Raw genomic sequence first — 20,412 nt, 5'->3', positions numbered from 1 at the left:
GTGCCCCAGCTCTGCCATAGAGCTGCACCGAGGGGGTGTGTCAGATCGCTGGGGTCCCGCCGCTGGGGACCCCTGGGATTTCGGCTGCAGCACCTAGCTGTCATTACTGCACAGAGCAAACTCACTCTGTGCGTAGTGACGGACGATACAAGGGTCGGAGCATCGTGACGTCAGGGCCCCCCCCCCCCTTTGTGACGTCACGGCCCGCCCCCTCAATACAAGTCTATGGGAGGGGGCGTGAAGGGTAACCTGTGCTAAGGTAAAGTTGACCAGTTGTCCATAGCAACCAATCAGATTGCTTAATTTATTTTTGAAAAGGCCTCTGAAAAATAAAAGAAGAAATCTGATTGGTTGCTATGGGCAACTGGTCAACTTTTCCTTAGCAAAGGATTTGGTAAATATCCCCCAAAAATAAAAACATAATTACCCCTTTGGTTTTCGAGGTGAGATGTCAACAGGGGGACCTGGAAGAGGCAGATCGGTTGGAAACATGTCCACCCACATCTGTATGCGTCCCTACAAAAAAAACAAGAGCCCATATTGGGAATATTATCATACTAATTATACTTTTTTTATTATATCTTTACAATTTAAAAATTTCACAAACATGCTGTCTTTTTGAAGCAGAACAATGGGATTAATTACATTTTGAATACATTTTTACAATATACATAACTTTCTATTTCATTTGGAAATTAGATCCCTGGAAGCCGATAGTAACAGTCTCTGCCCCATGTAATTTGACATTGATTATTCCGCTCATTTGTGAAGCAGTAATGAGATTTAATGATGAAGGAAACTCACAATTATTCTTCCCTTAACAGGAACCTGTCACCATGAAAAACTGTTGTTTATTCTCCCAGCATCATGTTATAGAGCAGGAGGAGCTGAGCAGATGATATATATACAGTTCAGTACAATCTGTAGGTATCATGTTATAGAGCAGGAGGAGCTGAGCAGATGATATATACAATACAGTACAATCTGCAGGTATCATGTTATAGAGTAGGAGGAGCTGAGCAGATGATATATACAATATAGTACAATCTGCAGGTATCATGTTATAGAGAAGGAGGAGCTGAGCAGATGATACATACAATACAGTACAATCTGTAGGTATCATGTTATAGAACAGGAGGAGCTGAGCAGATGATATATATAATACAGTACAATCTGCAGGTGGCATGTTATAGAGCAGGAGGAGCTGAGCAGATGATATATACAATACAGTATAATCTGCAGGTATCATGTTATAGAGCAAGAGGAACTGAGAAGATGATATGTACAATACAGTACAATCTGCAGGGATCATGTTATAGATCATGAGGAGCTGAGCAGATGATATATACAATAAATTACAATCTGCAGGTATCATGTTATAGAGCAGGAGGAGCCGAACAGATGATATATACAATAAATTACAATCTGCATGTATCATGTTATAGAGCAGGAGGAGCTGAATAAATGATATATACAATACAGTACAATATGCAGGTATCATGTTATAGAGCAGGAGGAGCTGAGCAGATGATATAAACAATACAGTACAATCTGCAGGTATCATGTTATAGAGCAGGAGGAGCTGAGCAGATGATATATACAATACAGTACAATCTGCAGGTATCATGTTATAGAGCATGAGGAGCTGAACAGATGATATATACAATACAGTACAATCTGCAGGTATCATGTTATAGAGCAGGAGGAGCTGAGCAGATGATATATACAATACAGTACAATCTGCAGGGATCATGTTATAGATCATGAGGAGCTGAGCTGATGATATATCCAATACAATATAATCTGCAGGGATCATGTTAAAGAGCAGGATGAGCTGAGCAGATGATATATATACAATACAGTACAATTTGCAGGGATCATGTTATAGAGCAGGAGGAGCTGAGCAGATGATATAAACAATACAGTAGAATCTGCAGGTATCATGTTATAGAGCAGGAGGAGCTGAACAGATGATATATACAATACAGTACAATTTGCAGGTATCATGTTATAGAGCAGGAGGAGCCGAGCAGATGATATATACAATATAGACCAATCTGCAGGTAACATGTTATAGAGCAGGAGGAACTGAGCAGATGATATATACAAAACAGTACAATCTGCAGGTATCATGTTATAGAGCAGGAGGAGCTGAGCAGATAATATATACAATACAGTACAATCTGCAGGTATCATGTTATAGAGCAGGAGGAGCTGAGCAGATGATATATACAATACAGTACAATCTATAGGTATCAGGTTATAGAGCAGGAGGATCTGAGAAGATGACATATATACAATACAGTACAATCTGCAGGTAACATGTTATAGAGCAGGAGTAGTTGAGCAGATCATATATACAATACAGTACAATCTGCAGGTATCATGTTATAGAGCAGGAGGAGCTGAGCAGATGATATATACAATACAGTGCAATCTGCAGGCATCATGTTATAGAGCAGAAGGAGCTGAGCAGATGATATATACAATACAGTACAATCTGCAGGTATCATGTTATAGAGCAGGAGGAGCTGAGCAGATGAGATATATATACACAGTACAGTACAGCAGCAGGAGGAGCTGAGCAGATAATATATACAATACAGTACAATCTGCAGGTATCATGTTATAGAGCAGGAGGAGCTGAGCAGATGATATATACAATGCAGTACAATCTGCAGGCATCATGTTATAGAGCAGGAGGAGCTGAGCAGATGATATATACAATACAATACAATCTGCAGGTATCATATTATAGAGCAGGAGGAGCTGAGCAGATGATATATACAATACAGTACAATCTGCAGGTATCATGTTATAGAGCAGGAGGAGCTGAGCAGATGATATATACAATACAGTACAATCCGCAGGTATCATGTTATAGAGCATGAGGAGCTGAGCAGATGATATATACAATACAATACAATACAATCTGCAGGTATCATGTTATAGAGCAGGAGGAGCTGAATAGATGATATATACAATACAGTACAATCTGCAGGTATCATGTTATAGAGCAGGAGGAGCTGAGCAGATGATATATACAATACAGTACAATCTGCAGGTATCATGTTATAGAGCAGGAGGAGCTGAATAGATGATATATACAATACAGTACAATCTGCAGGTATCATGTTATAGAGCAGGAGGAGCTGGGCAGATGATATATACAATACAGTACAATCTGCAGGTATCATGTTATAGAGCAGGAGGAGATATGCAATGATATATACAATACAGTACAATCTGCAGGTATCATGTTATAGAGCAGGAGGAGCCGAGCAGATGATATATACAAAATAGTCCAATCTGCAGGTATCATGTTCTAGAGCAGGAGGAGCTGAGCAGATGATATATACAATACAGTACAATCTGCAGGAATCATTTTATAGAGCAGGAGGAGCTGAGCAGATTATATATACAATACAGTACAATCTATAGGTATCATGTTATAGAGCAGGAGGATCTGAGAAGATGACATATATACAATACAGTACAATCTGCAGGTAACATGTTATAGAGCAGGAGGAGTTGAGCAGATCATATATACAATACAGTACAATCTGCAGGTATCATGTTATAGAGCAGGAGGAGCTGAGCAGATGATATATACAATACAGTGCAATCTGCAGGCATCATGTTATAGAGCAGAAGGAGCTGAGCAGATGATATATACAATACAATACAATCTGCAGGTATCATATTATAGAGCAGGAGGAGCTGAGCAGATGATATATACAATATAGTCCAATCTGCAGGTAACATGTCTTAGAGCAGGAGGAGCTGAGCAGATGATATATATAATTTGTGATCGGTGGCTCAAATGCGTAGCGTACCTACCTAACAGCCTAACCACTGATATACAAACTAACAGGCAGTCTGAGTTGTGCCATATACTGCCGCGTGTAGGTACACCTGAATAAAATAGAGGGCATACCTTGATAGAAAAGACTCCTAAGAGATTAAATGAATTTTTTAAAAGAGGGGGGGTTGGGTGGGACGTGAAGAACCCGCGGCGTACTGTGCTAGGGGCACCGCGGGTTCTTATAGTGATTAACCCCGCCCCCTCTCACAAATACAGGCTAACTGCGTTAGCCTTCACACTTGTGATCGGTGGCTCAAATGCGTAGCGTACCTACCTAACAGCCTAACCACTGATATACAAACTAACAGGCAGTCTGAGTTGTGCCATATACTGCCGCGTGTAGGTACACCTGAATAAAATAGAGGGCAAAACTTCAATATTTGAAACAAAAACGCTTTATGAAATAAGACAACATTACAAAACCAGAAACTGGAAAGCATGGGACCTTCCAGACTTTGGATAGGGGATGGGCGCATGTATGAGCTAGAATTCAGCGACTCAAATTACGAATCACACGGGCTGGCATCCCCTGACGTGACGCTGATGAGGTGGCACCGATGCGAAGGGGGTGTCCAGATATCACAGTTGAGTCACCCCCCAAAGCCTATCACTAAAATGCGTACTTTAACGAATTGCGGAGTGGTGAGAGCAAAACCTCAGAATAATAATAACGGCTGCGACCTACTGGCTCCCTGGCGTGTGAACAACAGGTCACATAGCAGACGAACCAGGCACTACCTATGAAATGAAATGTGGAAAAGCAGCAGATGGTAACGCCTTGCCCGGGTAACGATGTTTTAGTAGCGCTCAACTCAAGCTAATAGTGATTGGAATTCCATATCAGTTGGCTCAGTCTCCAACAAATATCATTTTACGTTTTACTAGAGAACTCACCAGGTCTGAGGAAGCCATAGTAACCCAGAGATAAAGCTGCTTTCCAACACAGACTATCTTTGTAGCTGAACGGGGGTCCTGTCTAGAACATCTACTAACTGTCTGAACGAGTCGGCCGACAAAGGCTGACGGGAAGAAGGCTTGGATCCTTAGCGCACCTTTCAGCGCCGCTTTGATTGTATCGAATGAAACAAGGAGGCCAAGTCGGAATGTGCCAATGAGATGTGGAGCTGAACCACCGCTAGGTATGACTTAATCGTGCTTGATGAAGAGAAGAGTGGCAAAAACCCAATAAAACCAAGTAGGAAAGTAAAGTGTGTGTGTAAGCTCCTCCGAGTACATGTTACAAACCAAACCCTGACCGTATGCTTAATCCCAAGTGCATATGTACAGAAAACATAACTACCTAGTCGTCAACCTAAAACCGTGTTAGGTTGTGACTGTAACCGACCTGTGGACGTGACAGGTGATGACACCACTCATGCGGCAAGCCTGATCATGACACTCAACCAATGTATAACCAAAATAATGATCAACCTGAAGCTAAGACAGCCCAAACTCCAACTGAAATCAAGCTATTTGCATGACCCCGATGCTAAATGACCTTGTGAGAACACATAAGATTGTCGTCAACCCGAAGCCGTGTCGAGTAGTAACTGAACCGACCTGTAGACGTGACAGGTCTGAAAACTCAATTAACTATGAAACAAAGTATCACCACCAAGCCGCGACAGATCGTAACCATGATTGACGTATATACGTGGCCCCCGATGCTAAATGAACTTGTGAAAACACATAACATTGTCGTCAACCCGAAGCCGCGTCGAGTAGTAACTGAACCGACCTGTAGACGTGACAGGTCTGAAAACGCAATTAACTATGAAACTAAAAGTATCACCGCCAAGCTATACCTGTAGCCTGAACCAACTGCTACCTAAACACAACGTATGTGATGACACTGTCGCCAACCTGAAGCCGTGACAGGTTGTAACCGGACCGACCTGTAGACGTGACTGGTCAATCCGCAATTGAAAACCTCAACCAAAGTAACGTATGCGCTGAATGTATATGAACATGTACCGAGTATGAACACCGTAAGCGTATACCAAGCATAACTCCTTGGCACATATGCTGCACATGACACTGAACGTGGGCCCGGCAAACCAACCTGACCATGTGTTGATCAATTATACCCAGACCACATGTCCGAACCAGACACCTAGACCGTATACACCGACCAAACTATATGAGAGCCTGTGCCGCACAAACTATAAGAACGCGAGCTGGAATGAACTACACGAGCGAGTGTATGCACCAATCAAATATGTATATAACAATAACTACTAGCAGAAACATTTAACAACTTAACCGATTACCAGAGCAAGTCCACGGAACAGACTAAGTAAGTGAATGCACAAGACTTTATGAGCGAGTGCGCTTGGCAACTACATAAGCGTAAGCACAGAACAAACTATTTGCGGGTATGCACAGGACTAACTGAGTGAACGTATGCCAGAACAAACTATGAGTGTGTCTGCATGGGCTAACTAAGTAAGCGTATGCCGAAACCACTATGCGCACATGCATAGAACTAAGTGAGCATGCCTAGAACAAACTGTGTGCGCGTATGTACAGCATGAGTCTATGACCGCAAAGAACAAGCTATACGGGCATATGCACAAACGAACTATGTGAACATGCAGGGAACAAACTATATGTTGGTATGTATGGAACACACTATGTGAGCACCTAACAATTATGTGAGCGTATGCACCGATCAAATTGTATGCGCGTGTGCAGAGAACGAACCATACGGACGCATGGCCGAACCACTGCACGTGTCCACCGAATGACCTGTATGCATAAGGGAACTACATGCACAGAACGAACTTCTTAAGTGAACACCCAGAACAAGTTATATGAGCGTATGCACAAAACTATATGGCCTCTAATAAACTGGGCAACTGTCCAAACCAACTGGATGAACATATGCACAGGACAGACTATCTGAGTGTATGCACAGAAACCCTGAGCGTATAAACCGAATGAACTAAATGTGTGTACACGAACGCCCAGAACAAACTATATACGTAAGCCCGGCCCCACTATACACAGATATGTACGGAACAACTATGTGCATATGTATAGAACTGTGCCGTCTAACAGCTATGAGTGACTCAACCAACAAACGTGATGAACCTATACTCAGGCCAACTATATGCGCAAATGCGAAACCAAACTGCATGTGCGTATGGCCAATGACAACCGATAACCAATACACGCATGCAGTAATTCTATGACCACGTACCCACGCACAGAACAACACTACATGCGCTGTACGAGCACACGCGCGGAACAAACGCTACAAGCGCAAGAGCCGCGCAAGAGCCGCACAAGCACCGTATGCACATGACGTATGCCACGAGCACATGAACAGCATGGTTCTCATGAGCACATGTACAATACAACCGTACGAGCCTGCACAGTATAATTCCTACGAGCGAGTGTGCAGCACAGATCCCACGAGCCCGTGTACAGCACAAATCCTACGAGCGCGTGTACTGTATAAATCCTACGAGCGCATGTACTGTATAGATCCTACGTACAGCATGGATCCTACGAGCGTGTATAAATCCTACAAGTGAGTGCACAGTATGTATCGAGCGTACAGTATATATCCTACAAGGGCATGTACTGAACAAATCCTACGAGCGTTTGTACAGTATAAAACCTGCAAGCATGTGTACAGTATAATTCCTACAAGCGTGTGTACAGTACAAATCCTATGAACGTGTACCGTACGAATCCTACGAGCGCGTGTGCAGAATAAATCCTACAAGCACGTGTGCAGGATGATCCTACAAGCCTGTGTACAGTATAAATCCTACAAGCGTGTACAAGCGTGTGTACATTATGAACCCCACGAGCGCGTGCACAGAATATATCCTACAAGCGCGCGTGCAGCACAAACCCCAAACGCACGTACCAGTGTGCACAGTTTAAATCAGCAAATGCGTGCACAGTATGGATCCTACGAGTGTGTGCAAGTGTTTGTACAGTAGGAATCCTATGAGTGAGTGTACAGCATGAATCCTACAAGCGTGTACAGTATAATCCGACACACGAGTGTACAGTATAAACGCTACCACCGTGTGTACCGCATAAATCCTACAAGCGTGTGTACGGCATAAATCCAACAAGCGTGTGTACGACATAAATCCAACAAACGTGTGTACCGTATAAACCCTACCAGCGTGCATAAAGCATAATTCCTACAAGTGTGTACAGTAAAAACCCAACAAGCGTGTGTACAGTATAACTCCAACAAGCATGCACAAGCGTGTGTACAGTATAAACCCTACAAGCGTGTGTACAGCATAACTCCTACAACCGTGCGTACAGCATAATTCCTACAAGTGTGTACAGTGTATATCCAACAAGCGTTTGTACAGTATAACTTCAACAAGCATGTACAAGCGTGTGAACAGTATAAACCCTACAAGCGTGTGTACAGCATAAATCCTACAAGCGTGTGTATAGTATAAATCCAACAAGCGTGTGTACAGTATAACTCCAACAAGCATGTACAAGCGTGTGTACAGTATAAACCCTACAAGCGTGTGTACAGCATAAATCCTACAACCGTGGGTACAGCATGAATCCTACAAGTGTGTAAAGTATAAATCCAACAAGCGTGTATACAGTATAAATCCAACAAGCATGTACAAGCGTGTGAACAGTATAAACCCTACAAGCATGCATACAGCATAAATCCTACAAGCGTGTGTATAGTATAATCCAACAAGCATGTGAAAGCGTGTGTACAGTATAAACCCTACAGGCGTGTGTACAGCATGAATCCTACAAGCATGTACAGGCGTGTATACCGCACAAACACTACAACCGTGTGTACAGCACAAACGCTACTACCGTGTGTACAGTATAACCCAACAAGCATGTGTACAACATGAAACCAACAAGCGTGTGTGTGCGGTATAAACCCCACAAGCGTGTGTACAGCATGAATTCTACAAGCGTGTAAGGCATGAATCCCACAAGCACCTGTAAGGCCCAAATCCCACAAGCGTAAGGCACAAATGTTACGAACGAGTAAACAGAAAAATGCCATGAGCGTAATCAACCTGCGCGAGTGCATGAATCGTACAAATACCATGAGTGCATGTACAGAATTACCAGCGCCCATACTACATGCGCCTGAACTGCACCAATGCTACCAGTGCATGTGCCTTGACAAACACATGAAATACCCTCCTTGTGATCAGGAGGGCCGTGTTGTAAACCTTGAATAAACTAAAATGTGTACGTATATATACATATATAATCATATACATGGAGCAAATTAAGGGGGGCGTGTGCAAGGAACCAATTATATGGTCGTATGCGTAGAATAATTATAGGGGGGGGATTTCCCTTTTTTTTTTTTTTTTTTTTTTTGAGCCTGCACAGATCAACTATATGACCGTGTATGAGGAATAAATTATAAGAGTGTGAACACCAACAACTACATGACCGTATGCGTAGAAAATGAATCGTGTGCTCGGCACAACTACATGACTGTATGCGTAGAAAATGAATCGTGTGCTCGGCATAACTATCTGATCGTATGCGTGGAAGGAATGACCGAGCAGAGCAGTCGAGAGTGTGCTGGCATACAATAACCCCTTATAGTAATGCAGAGCTGAGCAGCCCGAGAACGTGTCGGCATGTAATTAACCCCTTGTAGTAAAATGCAGAGCTGAGCAGCCAGAGAATCGTGCTGTCATATAATTAACCCCTTGTAGAAAAATGCAGAGCTGAGCAGCCAGAGAATCGTGCCGTCATATAATTAACCCCTTGTAGTAAAATGCAGAGCTGAGCAGCCAGAGAACGTGCCGGCATGTGACTAAACCCCCCCCCCTTCCCCCGTTGAGAACGAACCCGGTAACCAACACACACAATATACACTACAGAACCATGACAGGTGGCGGGGGTATGATGATAGCCTATAAGCTCCCCGATACCACAACAGGGGCCAGTACCCTGGCAGAAAACCCTAGGTGACAGCACCGACCCGGCTGTAGAAATGCCGGTACCGTACTGCCACGCGGGTTCGTGGGGGAGCGAGGACTCGCGCAGCCATCCCAACACAATAGCCGCAGCATGCCCCCGTCACGGGTCCCACTGCCGGAGGTGCCGTGCCAAACCCGCCGGAGGAAGAGAACGGGCCACGTGTCCCACTGTTAATGAAACCGGGGCCGGGGCCTGGCCGAGGGTACACCCCCAGACTCCGGCTTACCTCCGGAGAGGTGGTTGCGGAGAAACGCCGCCACCAAGGCCAGCCCCGGCCACTTACCCGTACCGCACCGCCGGAAACAGCTTCCGGTCAGCTGACTGGTGTGTCAGCTGACCTCTCATCACGTGAAGAACCCGCGGCGTACTGTGCTAGGGGCACCGCGGGTTCTTATAGTGATTAACCCCGCCCCCTCTCACAAATACAGGCTAACTGCGTTAGCCTTCACAGACAAAACAATCTGCAGGTATGTTATAGAGCAGGAGGAGCTGAGTAGATGATATATACAATACAGTACAATCTGCAGGTATCATGTTATAGAGCAGGAGGAGCTGAGTAGATGATATATACAATACAGTACAATATGCAGGTATCATGTTATAGAGCAGGAGGAGCTGAGCAGATGATATATACGAAACAGTACAATTTGCAGGTATAATGTTATAGAGCAGGAGGAGCTGAGCAGATGATATATACAATATAGTCCAATCTGCAGGTATCATGTTATAGAGCAGGAGGAGCTGAGCAGATGATATATACAATACAGTACAATCTGCAGGAATCATTTTATAGAGCAGGAGGAGCTGAGCAGATGATATATACAATACAGTACAATCTATAGGTATCATGTTATAGAGCAGGAGGATCTGAGAAGATGACATATATACAATACAGTACAATCTGCAGGTAACATGTTATAGAGCAGGAGGAGTTGAGCAGATCATATATACAATACAGTACAATCTGCAGGTATCATGTTATAGAGCAGGAGGAGCTGAGCAGATGATATATACAATACAGTGCAATCTGCAGGCATCATGTTATAGAGCAGAAGGGGCTGGGCAGATGATATATACAATACAATACAATCTGCAGGTATCATATTATAGAGCAGGAGGAGCTGAGCAGATGATATATTCAATACAGTAAAATCTGCAGGTATCATGTTATAGAGCAGGAGGAGCTGAGCAGATGAGATATATATATATATATATACAGTACAGTACAGCAGCAGGAGGAGCTGAGCAGATAATATATACAATACAGTACAATCTGCAGGTATCATGTTATAGAGCAGGAGGAGCTGAGCAGAGGAGATATATATACACAGTACAGTACAGCAGCAGGAGGAGCTGAGCAGATAATATATACAATACAGTACAATCTGCAGGTATCATGTTATAGAGCAGGAGGAGCTGAGCAGATGATATATACAATGCAGTACAATCTGCAGGCATCATGTTATGGAGCAGGAGGAGCTGAGAAGATGATATATACGATACAATACAATCTGCAGGTATCATATTATAGAGCAGGAGGAGCTGAGCAGATGATATATACAATACAGTACAATCTGCAGGTATGTTATAGAGCAGGAGGAGCTGAACAGATGATATATACAATACAATCTGCAGGTATCATATTATAGAGCAGGAGGAGCTGAGCAGATGATATATACAATACAATACAATCTGCAGGTATCATGTTATAGAGCAGGAGGAGCTGAGCAGATGATATATACAATACAGTACAATCTGCAGGTATCATGTTATAGAGCAGGAGGAGCTGAGCAGATGATATATACAATACAGTACAATCTGCAGGTATCCTGTTATAGAGCAGGAGGAGCTGAATAGATGATATATACAATACAGTACAACCTGCAGGTATCATGTTATAGAGCAGGAGGAGCTGAGCAGATGATATATACAATACAGTACAATCTGCAGGTATCATGTTATAGAGCAGGAGGAGCTGAATAGATGATATATACAATACAGTACAATCTGCAGGTATCATGTTATAGAGCAGGAGGAGCTGAGCAGCTGATATATACAATACAGTATAATCTGCAGGTATCATGTTATAGAGCAGGAGGAGCTGAGCAGATGATATATACAATACAGTACAATCTGCAGGTATCATGTTATAGAGCAGGAGGAGCTGAGCAGATGATATATACAATACAGTACAATCTGTAGGTATCATGTTATAGAACAGGAGGAGCTGAGCAGATGATATATACAATACAGTACAATCTGCAGGTATGTTATAGAGCAGGAGGAGCTGAGCAGATGATATATACAATACAATACAATCCGTAGGTATCATGTTATAGAGCAGGAGGAGCTGAACAGATGATATATACAATACAATACAATACAATCTGCAGGTATCATATTATAGAGCAGGAGGAGCTGAGCAGATGATATATACAATACAGTACAATCTGCAGGTATCATGTTATAGAGCAGGAGGAGCTGAGCAGATGATATATACAATACAGTACAATCTGCAGGTATCATGTTATAGAGCAGGAGGAGCTGAATAGATGATATATACAATACAGTACAATCTGCAGGTATCATGTTATAGAACAGGAGGAGCTGAATAGATGATATATACAATACAGTACAATCTGCAGGTATCATGTTATAGAGCAGGAGGAGCTGAGCAGCTGATATATACAATACAGTACAATCTGCAGGTATCATGTTATAGAGAAGGAGGAGCTAAGAAGATTGATATATGAAATCTTATCCCCTATCCTAAGTTTCAGATAGCAGGAGGGGGGGGGGTGTTTCTGAAAGCTGGGGCCCTTGGCTGTGACGCCATGTGGTGGTCGCACGCACCCTTGTCACTGAGTGCTGGGGCCCCGTACATGGGATCGCGGTGAGCTCCAGAATTCGGAAGTCGGATTATTATTAAATAAATTATAATGAGTCGTTACCTGTTCTATTCCAGGCTTATCTCTGTGATACAAGGGTCGGGTTTCAATGTGTTCAGGAACCAGTTTACATCCAATTCCCGGGATCTGGTTCCAGGAATGAAGGACTTTTAGTGCAAGATGCTCATAGGATTCCACTTTTTCATCTGTTGTGAGGCAAAAGCTATAGGTTAAAATCAGAATAAATTTTTTCGTTTCATAGAGGTAAAGTATGGCCCCATAGGTAGATTTAATAGGTTGAAGGACAGAAAACGGCAAATGAAAATGTAAAAAAAAAATTCTAAACACGCCAAAGCTAAAGAGGTTAATCAGGAATAGAAAAACAAAGCTAAGTTCTTCTAAAAACAGCGCCACCCCTGTCCTGGGGAGTGTGTGACATCACAACTTGGCTCCATTCACTGCAATGGAACTGAGATGTAAAACCGCACACAGCCTGAGGACAAATGTGGCGCTGTTTTTGGATGAAATCAGCTCTGTTCTTCTAATCCTAGATAAACCCTCGAATACAAAGACTGTGCCTTATGCCGCAAACCCGGCAAAGACTGATATATAAAATGTATAAAATGGCAGTATTAATAAACGTGGCCCATAATCTTTTAAATAGAGATGAAATGATTTAAAGTCTTCAGTAAATCTACAATCCTCCTAAAGCACTTTTTGGAATATTCATGAAATTATCCCGCAAGGAACTGAAGAGTGAACGGAATAATGTGCCAAGAAATATTAATGGAATATCTGAACTCGTAAATGGAAACTTGGACCAAATATCAAATCTTCAACTTGTGCCTTGAGATATTGCCAGTTCCCGTAGTGTTCTGTTACCCAGGGCAACCAGATATTGGCTTATATTCCGTAGACCAGTGGTCTCCAAACTAGGGACCTCAAAGTGTTTGCAAAACTACAACTCCCAGCATGCCCGGACAGCCAGCGGCTGTCCGGGCATGCTGGGAGATGTAGTTTTGCAAAGCTGGAGGTCTCCAATTTTGAGAACAATACCAAAGACTGTTAAATAGGCGATATCTAGTTTTTATTTTTTCTTCTTCTTTTGTCACGGCAACCATATTGGTTCCAAGGAATGATTTGGGGATTTTAGGATTTTGGTAGCACCAAAAATATAGCTGGAATTGAGGACGTTGTGAAAACATAACCATATACATCTATAGATACAAATATATAAAAATGTATATTGTTATGCCGTGATGATGATAACAATAATAAGAATGATAATAATTATTAAAATTCCAATAATAATAATAATTATTATTATTATTATTTTATTATTTTTTGTGTTAATGTAATTATAATGTATTATTATTATTATTAATATTAGTAGTAGTATTAACAAAAATATTATTATTATCAATATTATTTGTTACTGATTTAATAGGAGGTATATTATTATCATAATAATAATAATAATAATAATAATAATAAAAAATAATAAAAAAATATATATACATATATATATATATATATATATATATATATATATATATATGCAGTTTATCATTACTATTATACATTAACATATATAAATAATCGAGAAATACATATGATCATATTACTGTTCCTTACAGCTTCAGGCTAAGGTTACACATCGTAAAATTGTACTGACGTATTTTATTTACTTAAAGGAGTAGTGCAGTGCTGAAAAACGTATCCCCTATCCTAAGGATAGGGGATAAGTTTCAGATCGCGGGGGGTCTGACCGCTGGGACCCCCCGCGATCTCCTGTACAGGGCCCCGGCTCGCTGGCCAGATAGCGGGTGTCGACCACTGCACGAAACGGCGGCCGACACGCCCCCTCAATACAACTCTATGGCAGAGCCGTATTGAGGGGGCGTGTCAGCCGCCGCTTTGTGCGGTGGTCAACACGCCACCTTCCCGCGGGCTTCTGGGGCTTCCCGTACAGGAGATCGTGGGGGGCCCCAGTGGTTGGACCCCCCGCAATCTGAAATTTATTCCCTATCCTTAGGATAGGGGATAAGTTTTTCAGCAGTGGATATCTCCTTTAAAGCCCAATTCATAGTTGCAGAATATTTTTTTTTTTTTTTGTCCTGTTGAAGTTTTCCCCCCTGCATTTTTATCATGACAAGTAGTGTGATTCTTTCTTTATGTGACTCAAGGATTTCTATTGAAGAATTAGAGGGGGTGAAACACTAGAAAAAAATGCCACTGCTAAGCCCACATGGCATTTTTTTGCATCTTTAGTCTAGTTCGCACTGCAAGAATTCATTTCTACATTGTCTTAGCCTTCAAGAGTAGAGTATTATCCAGAAAGGAGAAGTTGTACAAGTACCTTTCTATATTTTGCTAATCTATTTAGGGCCTACAGTAGGATCAGTGCCAGTCAGTCTGCCAAGTAAGGGAGGTCTTCCCTAGGTTGCACCTTTTTGAGTTTTATGTCACAGATTGACACCACAAGGGTGAGTAAAGTGGAGTTCTATATTAGATCTTACACCATCAGGACCTGTGGTTAAAAGCTATGCCCCTGCCTCCAGCTGTTGTAAAACTACAACTACCTTGGAGGCACCCTGGTTTGGAAACACTGTTCTAGAGGATGTCCCATCAGGACAACACCAAATGTTAGGATATTGAGGCAGTCGTAAGCACTGTGGATGGCATATGGAATGTTGTATCTGTTGTGGGGGTATTGTGGCTGTCATGGGGTAATTTGAATGCCCCTTGTTGCTGGGGGAGCGGAAGTGGGGAACGCACCCCTGATGTCCTTCCTGCCAGCAGCCATATTGCCGAAGCCCACTATAAAAGGAATGTCGCCACTGGACGTCTTCAGTCTGCAGGAAGTTGTTGAGCAGAGCAACATGGCGGAATCACAGGAGAGCACGAGGTCTGTGATTCCCGAGATGGCGCCCCACACCCGCAAAGTTGTAGCCCCCGCGGCTCAAGTCTTCCAAGAGCTAGCAGCTGCAGAAGATCGATCTGGGCTGAAGTGGCCTGAAAGTCCCACTGCCGGAAGCTGATGGAGAGTGGCCAGCAACTCTGGAGGGCGGAACGCCCACATCATCCAGAAGAGTGTCGTCAGTGAGACTGTATCCACACCATCCATCCTGGGGGTCCTGGGCTGTGATATCTACAAAGGTGCCTGATGTGAGTACTCCGACCGAAGCCGCATTTTCTACCCCTTCCAGCCAGTCCAGCCCAGAGTCCACCCCCCAGGACCAGAGTACCTGTCAAAGCTACCTAAGAAGGCTGTCACCACTCCCAAGTACACCCCAAGTCGAGGAGCAGAAGTATCCAGTACAGATGTGCCCAGGCCTACTCCTAGCGTTGAGGAGGTTTCACCTACCCACCGGGCACCAATTAAAGTGCCTCAGCCTACTCCTGCTTAGGAGGAGGTTTGGCCGGCCCAACAGGCACCAAAACTTTGTCCCCCAGTGGCGCAAGCTGCTGCGGAACAGATGTTAGTCACCGTGAGTACTACCATCACTGATTCTACCTTGTTACGAGTATCCTGGTGTACAAGAGTCAGTCCTTTGGAGGGGGCACAGTCACGTGGTACCCGCTATATGTCCCCCAACCTCGAAAGCAATCCGACAGGTGAGGCTGGGATGGCCAATTCCAAGGATAAAGCTCACATGTGATACTGTTGTTTCCTTCTACCATTAAGTCGTGAGACTGACTGTTTGTGGAAGTACCACTGTTGTTCTACAGGTTTTACGTAACGTTGAAGAAATGTGCCTGGTGGACTAACCAAGAACTATTTGCAACCATTCTGCGTAAGTTTTGTGCCCGGCTTACAGCTGTGTTCCTTTGCTGCAGACTCTTACGTACCAGAACTGTAGAGCGGCACTATACCTTACTTAAAAAGAGTAATAGATTGTTCATTGTTTTACACAAATGTATGCAATCATAAGTGTTGTTGTAAAAATCTATTATGTGGGACAACTTGTAATAAAGTGTATATATAAAATGTTTGCACAAAAATGTCTATAATGTCTAATGCTCTTTCTATCCATGGCATTAGAGAATATCTAATATCTAATGTACAGAAAGTCAGTATAAATATATGTGATAGCCTGGTGGGGGTTGTAGGGCATAAGGGGTGTTGCGGTTCTGTATAATAAAGGGCGCTGTTAACCCTTGTCACTCGTGACGCCAGGGTGAGGGTTAAAAGTCTGTAGTGATGCTGGGCCTATCGCCACCATTCCCAAGAGCGATAGGTGAGTGTAAAATAAATAGATTGTCCACAGCAGTGCTGAACTTAAAACTTGCAGGAACTTTACTGACGATTTTCTGTACATGCAGTATCGGTAACAGTCCAGATAACAGAGTCTCTATAAACAGCACAGCAGTGATTGACAGATGCTTAGGACCAGAAAGTTCTCTTAAGTTTAGGAAGATTGTACTTGCATAGATCCGCTGGATTTAGGGGTTGGATAAGGTCCAGAGATCTTGCGGAGATAGCGGGGAATTGTAAGAACTATCCGTCTCTAGCGCAGGCCTAAGCCGCAAGGCTTTGGGCCTAGTACTTGTCTTGTAAGCTGCGGAGGTCCTACCTCGTCCAGAGTCAGCAACCCAAGAGAGCGACAATATGGCGCAGCTCCCTTATATGGGCAGGGGCTGGCCGTTTAGGATTGGTCCATATCAGCTGTCACTCACCGTTACAATGGATTGTGGGTGATCACATGACCAAAACCACCAAAGGTCCTTTAGCAAAAACCATAGAGTTCTGCAACCCGGTCACATGACCCGCAGGTCCTGCGACACCGAAACAGTGAGTAATACCATATACATTTATTTATATAGATAATATTTATAAATATTAAATTACTAAGGGGTGACTAGGGGTTAATTAGGGAAGCGAACCCCGACAGTCCTAGGGACTCTAACTTTGGGGACTAATAACTAAGGCACAGTATGAAATACAGTGCCGGGACACCACATATATCTTAGTACATAAATGTGCATAGTATATTTTGTGTATCTAATTTTGTCAAATGTCATATCCAGTTAGCACTGTAGCTATAAAGTCTATGTATATTCAGTCCCTATCAGTCATCTAATGTCTATTGTTTCCTGTCCTTGTGGCCAGATAGATCTCCTGAAAGTCGTAAGTATCACAAATAAGAGTGGCAGAGCGATTGTGCACATATATAATATTGTCATGTGTTATAAAAAGGTAAATAACTGCTAGTCAATTGTTATGGGGAGAAGTAGCTTAAGCCGAGGGGCCCCATCAGCACAGGCATCAGGGTAGAGAGCCTCGGGCAGCCCGATCCAGAAATCAGGGCCAATCATTTACAAGGACAAAACAACCTCATCAAAATTGTTGATTATTTTCACCCAGTTTCAACACCCCATTGTTAAGCATGTATGGACATTGTTTAAAAATGCCACATGGACCCTTCTCCAGTTCATCAGCCCTGTGTAGGACATTCTATATAAATGCCCCAGGAACTGTATACCATTGTTTGGGCCAGTGGCCTAGTCTTTCACCCCCCCTTCAAGGACATGTCGCCGGGGATGGCTTTATTTAAGAGGAGGAATTTATGGTGGCCCAGTACAGAAGTGGTCCTTCTGTACAATATGTGGTCCTTTTCAGGTGTGTCCAGTCGTAGCCCCTGGCCCCACACTCCTCAGGTTATGTGATTGTACATACAAATGGTTAATGTATTTTATTAAGATGTATATGCTTTTAAGTCCTGTTGTCCAAAGTCCTCCTATATAAACTAAGGGAGGAGTTAGCTAGCTCTCTTGAGTTCCAGCCTTTGCTGAGTGCAAAACAGTCAAGACCTGAGAGTGTCTGGTGTCCTGAAGAGACCCAAGGCCTAAACACGCAGCCACGCTTCCATCACCAAGTGCCCCACAGGTGAACGTCAAAGCCTGGTAAGCTACCACAGGGGTGAAGTCGAGTGAGTCCTAGTAAAGTCTGCTAAATTCAGCATGGGTCTGCCTAATTCAGTCCAGGTCCACTACAAGTCCCAGCGAGCCCTCAAGTCTCATAAAGTGACTGGTCATCTCCTTGGGCCTAACTGAGCTGTAAAGACTATAACACCTGTATACCTCAGTAATGCTGCCGTTGTTCCGTAACTTGGCATCGGAGTCATTATTTGCCCCATGCCTAGCCCAGGATCCAGCGTCCATACCTCGGGTGGTGCAGAGGTTAACCACGCCCTGGCCTCACGAATACAAGGGGTTAATGCCATCTGGCCCTAGGGTAATAACATCTGCCCTTCATCACACCCTCACCACACACACACATATATATATATATATATATATATATATATATATATATATATATATATATCCTGTATATGTATATATATATATATATATATATATATTATAACTACATAAAAATAACACTGCCACAATATGACCAGTTAACGCTGCCACAACATGACCAGTTAACGCTGCCACAACATGACCAGTTATATGTATATATTTGTGTGTGCTTGACTTCCAAACCATATTTCCCATATAAAGGACAATAAAAGGCAAAATACCTCCGTACAGACCGCCGCTCACCTCATGGAGTGTCCTGCACTTACCATCTTGATCGAACACTGTTTGTCCTGAAAAGACTTTGCTTCCAATCTGTATTTGACCAGGTCGGAAAATGGGGACAGGAAGCTTGTTGTCTTTACAGAGTTTGTTCAGTATCTCGGTGGGCTTGGTGCTATCCCTCCAGGCGTTATATCCTTCTCTATAAATAAGACAATACTGTGTGTCACATGACATGCTGCCTTTACTTCATTCAATACAATTGCAACCATACACCACTTACGGTAGATAGGTTTTGTTTTATTGAAATAATTATAATAATTTTTTTTTTTTACTTATTTTTTTTTTGGTGTATACCTAAAATTGCCCTATTCTGACCCCTATAACTTTTTAATTTAGTATATGGGGCTGTAAAAAGGCTAATTTTCTCGCACCATTAACTTTTATTTTTATCGGTACCATTTGTGTTTAGATGGGACTTTTGATCGCTTTTTTATTCACTTTTATAAATGAAGTGACCAAAAATCAACAATTCCAGGCTATTGTATGTTTTATTGTTTACATCCTTCACCGTGCGGTTTCATTAGCTTTATGTGTTAAAGGGGTATTCTGGCTTTAGACATCTTATCTCCTATCCAAAGGATAGATAATAAGATGTGTAATCGCAGGGGTCCCGCCGCTGGGACCCCTGCAATCTCTGTGCAGTGCCCAGCATTCTGTGCCGGATGCTGCTCCCGAGACTTCACACCACGCCTCCTCCATTCATATCAATGGGCTGTCTGTGTAATGCAGGAAAGGACGACCAGGGAGACACTCTTTGTAGATGCTGTTCTCTCTGTCCAAGAGTTGAGCATCCTGAACAGTGCACTCCCTTTCTATTAAAGAGTACCTGTCATGATCTTGTTACATTTTATAATCCTCCCAGGTCACTGCCCCCATCAGGATAAACCACCCCCTGCCTTTATTTTTATTATTTTTTAGTTTTCTACCTTGATATTTCTCTGGTAAGGGGCGTTCCCCAGCAGGCATGACATCATCTGAAGCCATACTGTTACGCCGAGCGCTCCGGGTCCCCGCTCCTCCCCGGAGCGCTCGCAACATCCTCGCATTTGCAGCGCCCCGGTCAGACCTGCTGACCGGGTGCGCTGCAATATCTCTCTCAGCCGG

The 20,412-nt window shown here is 43.0% G+C and overlaps 1 protein-coding gene across 3 annotated transcripts in view; it reads right to left on the bottom strand.

The window, feature by feature from the left end:
* Positions 1-20,412, bottom strand: part of FER1L6 (fer-1 like family member 6) — a 207,020-nt gene that overhangs the window by 19,799 nt on the left and 166,809 nt on the right. For all 3 annotated transcript variants that reach the window (XM_056522715.1, XM_056522714.1, XM_056522716.1), the window contains 3 exons: positions 19,293-19,447; positions 12,781-12,923; positions 428-516 (listed from right to left, as the gene is read on the bottom strand). In XM_056522715.1, the coding sequence (XP_056378690.1) occupies positions 428-516; positions 12,781-12,923; positions 19,293-19,447 (387 nt within the window). The remainder of the gene's footprint in view (positions 1-427; positions 517-12,780; positions 12,924-19,292; positions 19,448-20,412) is intronic.

Source organism: Hyla sarda, chromosome 5 (genome assembly GCF_029499605.1).
Source record: "Hyla sarda isolate aHylSar1 chromosome 5, aHylSar1.hap1, whole genome shotgun sequence".
In the NCBI taxonomy this organism is placed as follows: domain Eukaryota; kingdom Metazoa; phylum Chordata; class Amphibia; order Anura; family Hylidae; genus Hyla; species Hyla sarda.
This window is presented reverse-complemented; position numbering and strand designations above follow the sequence as displayed.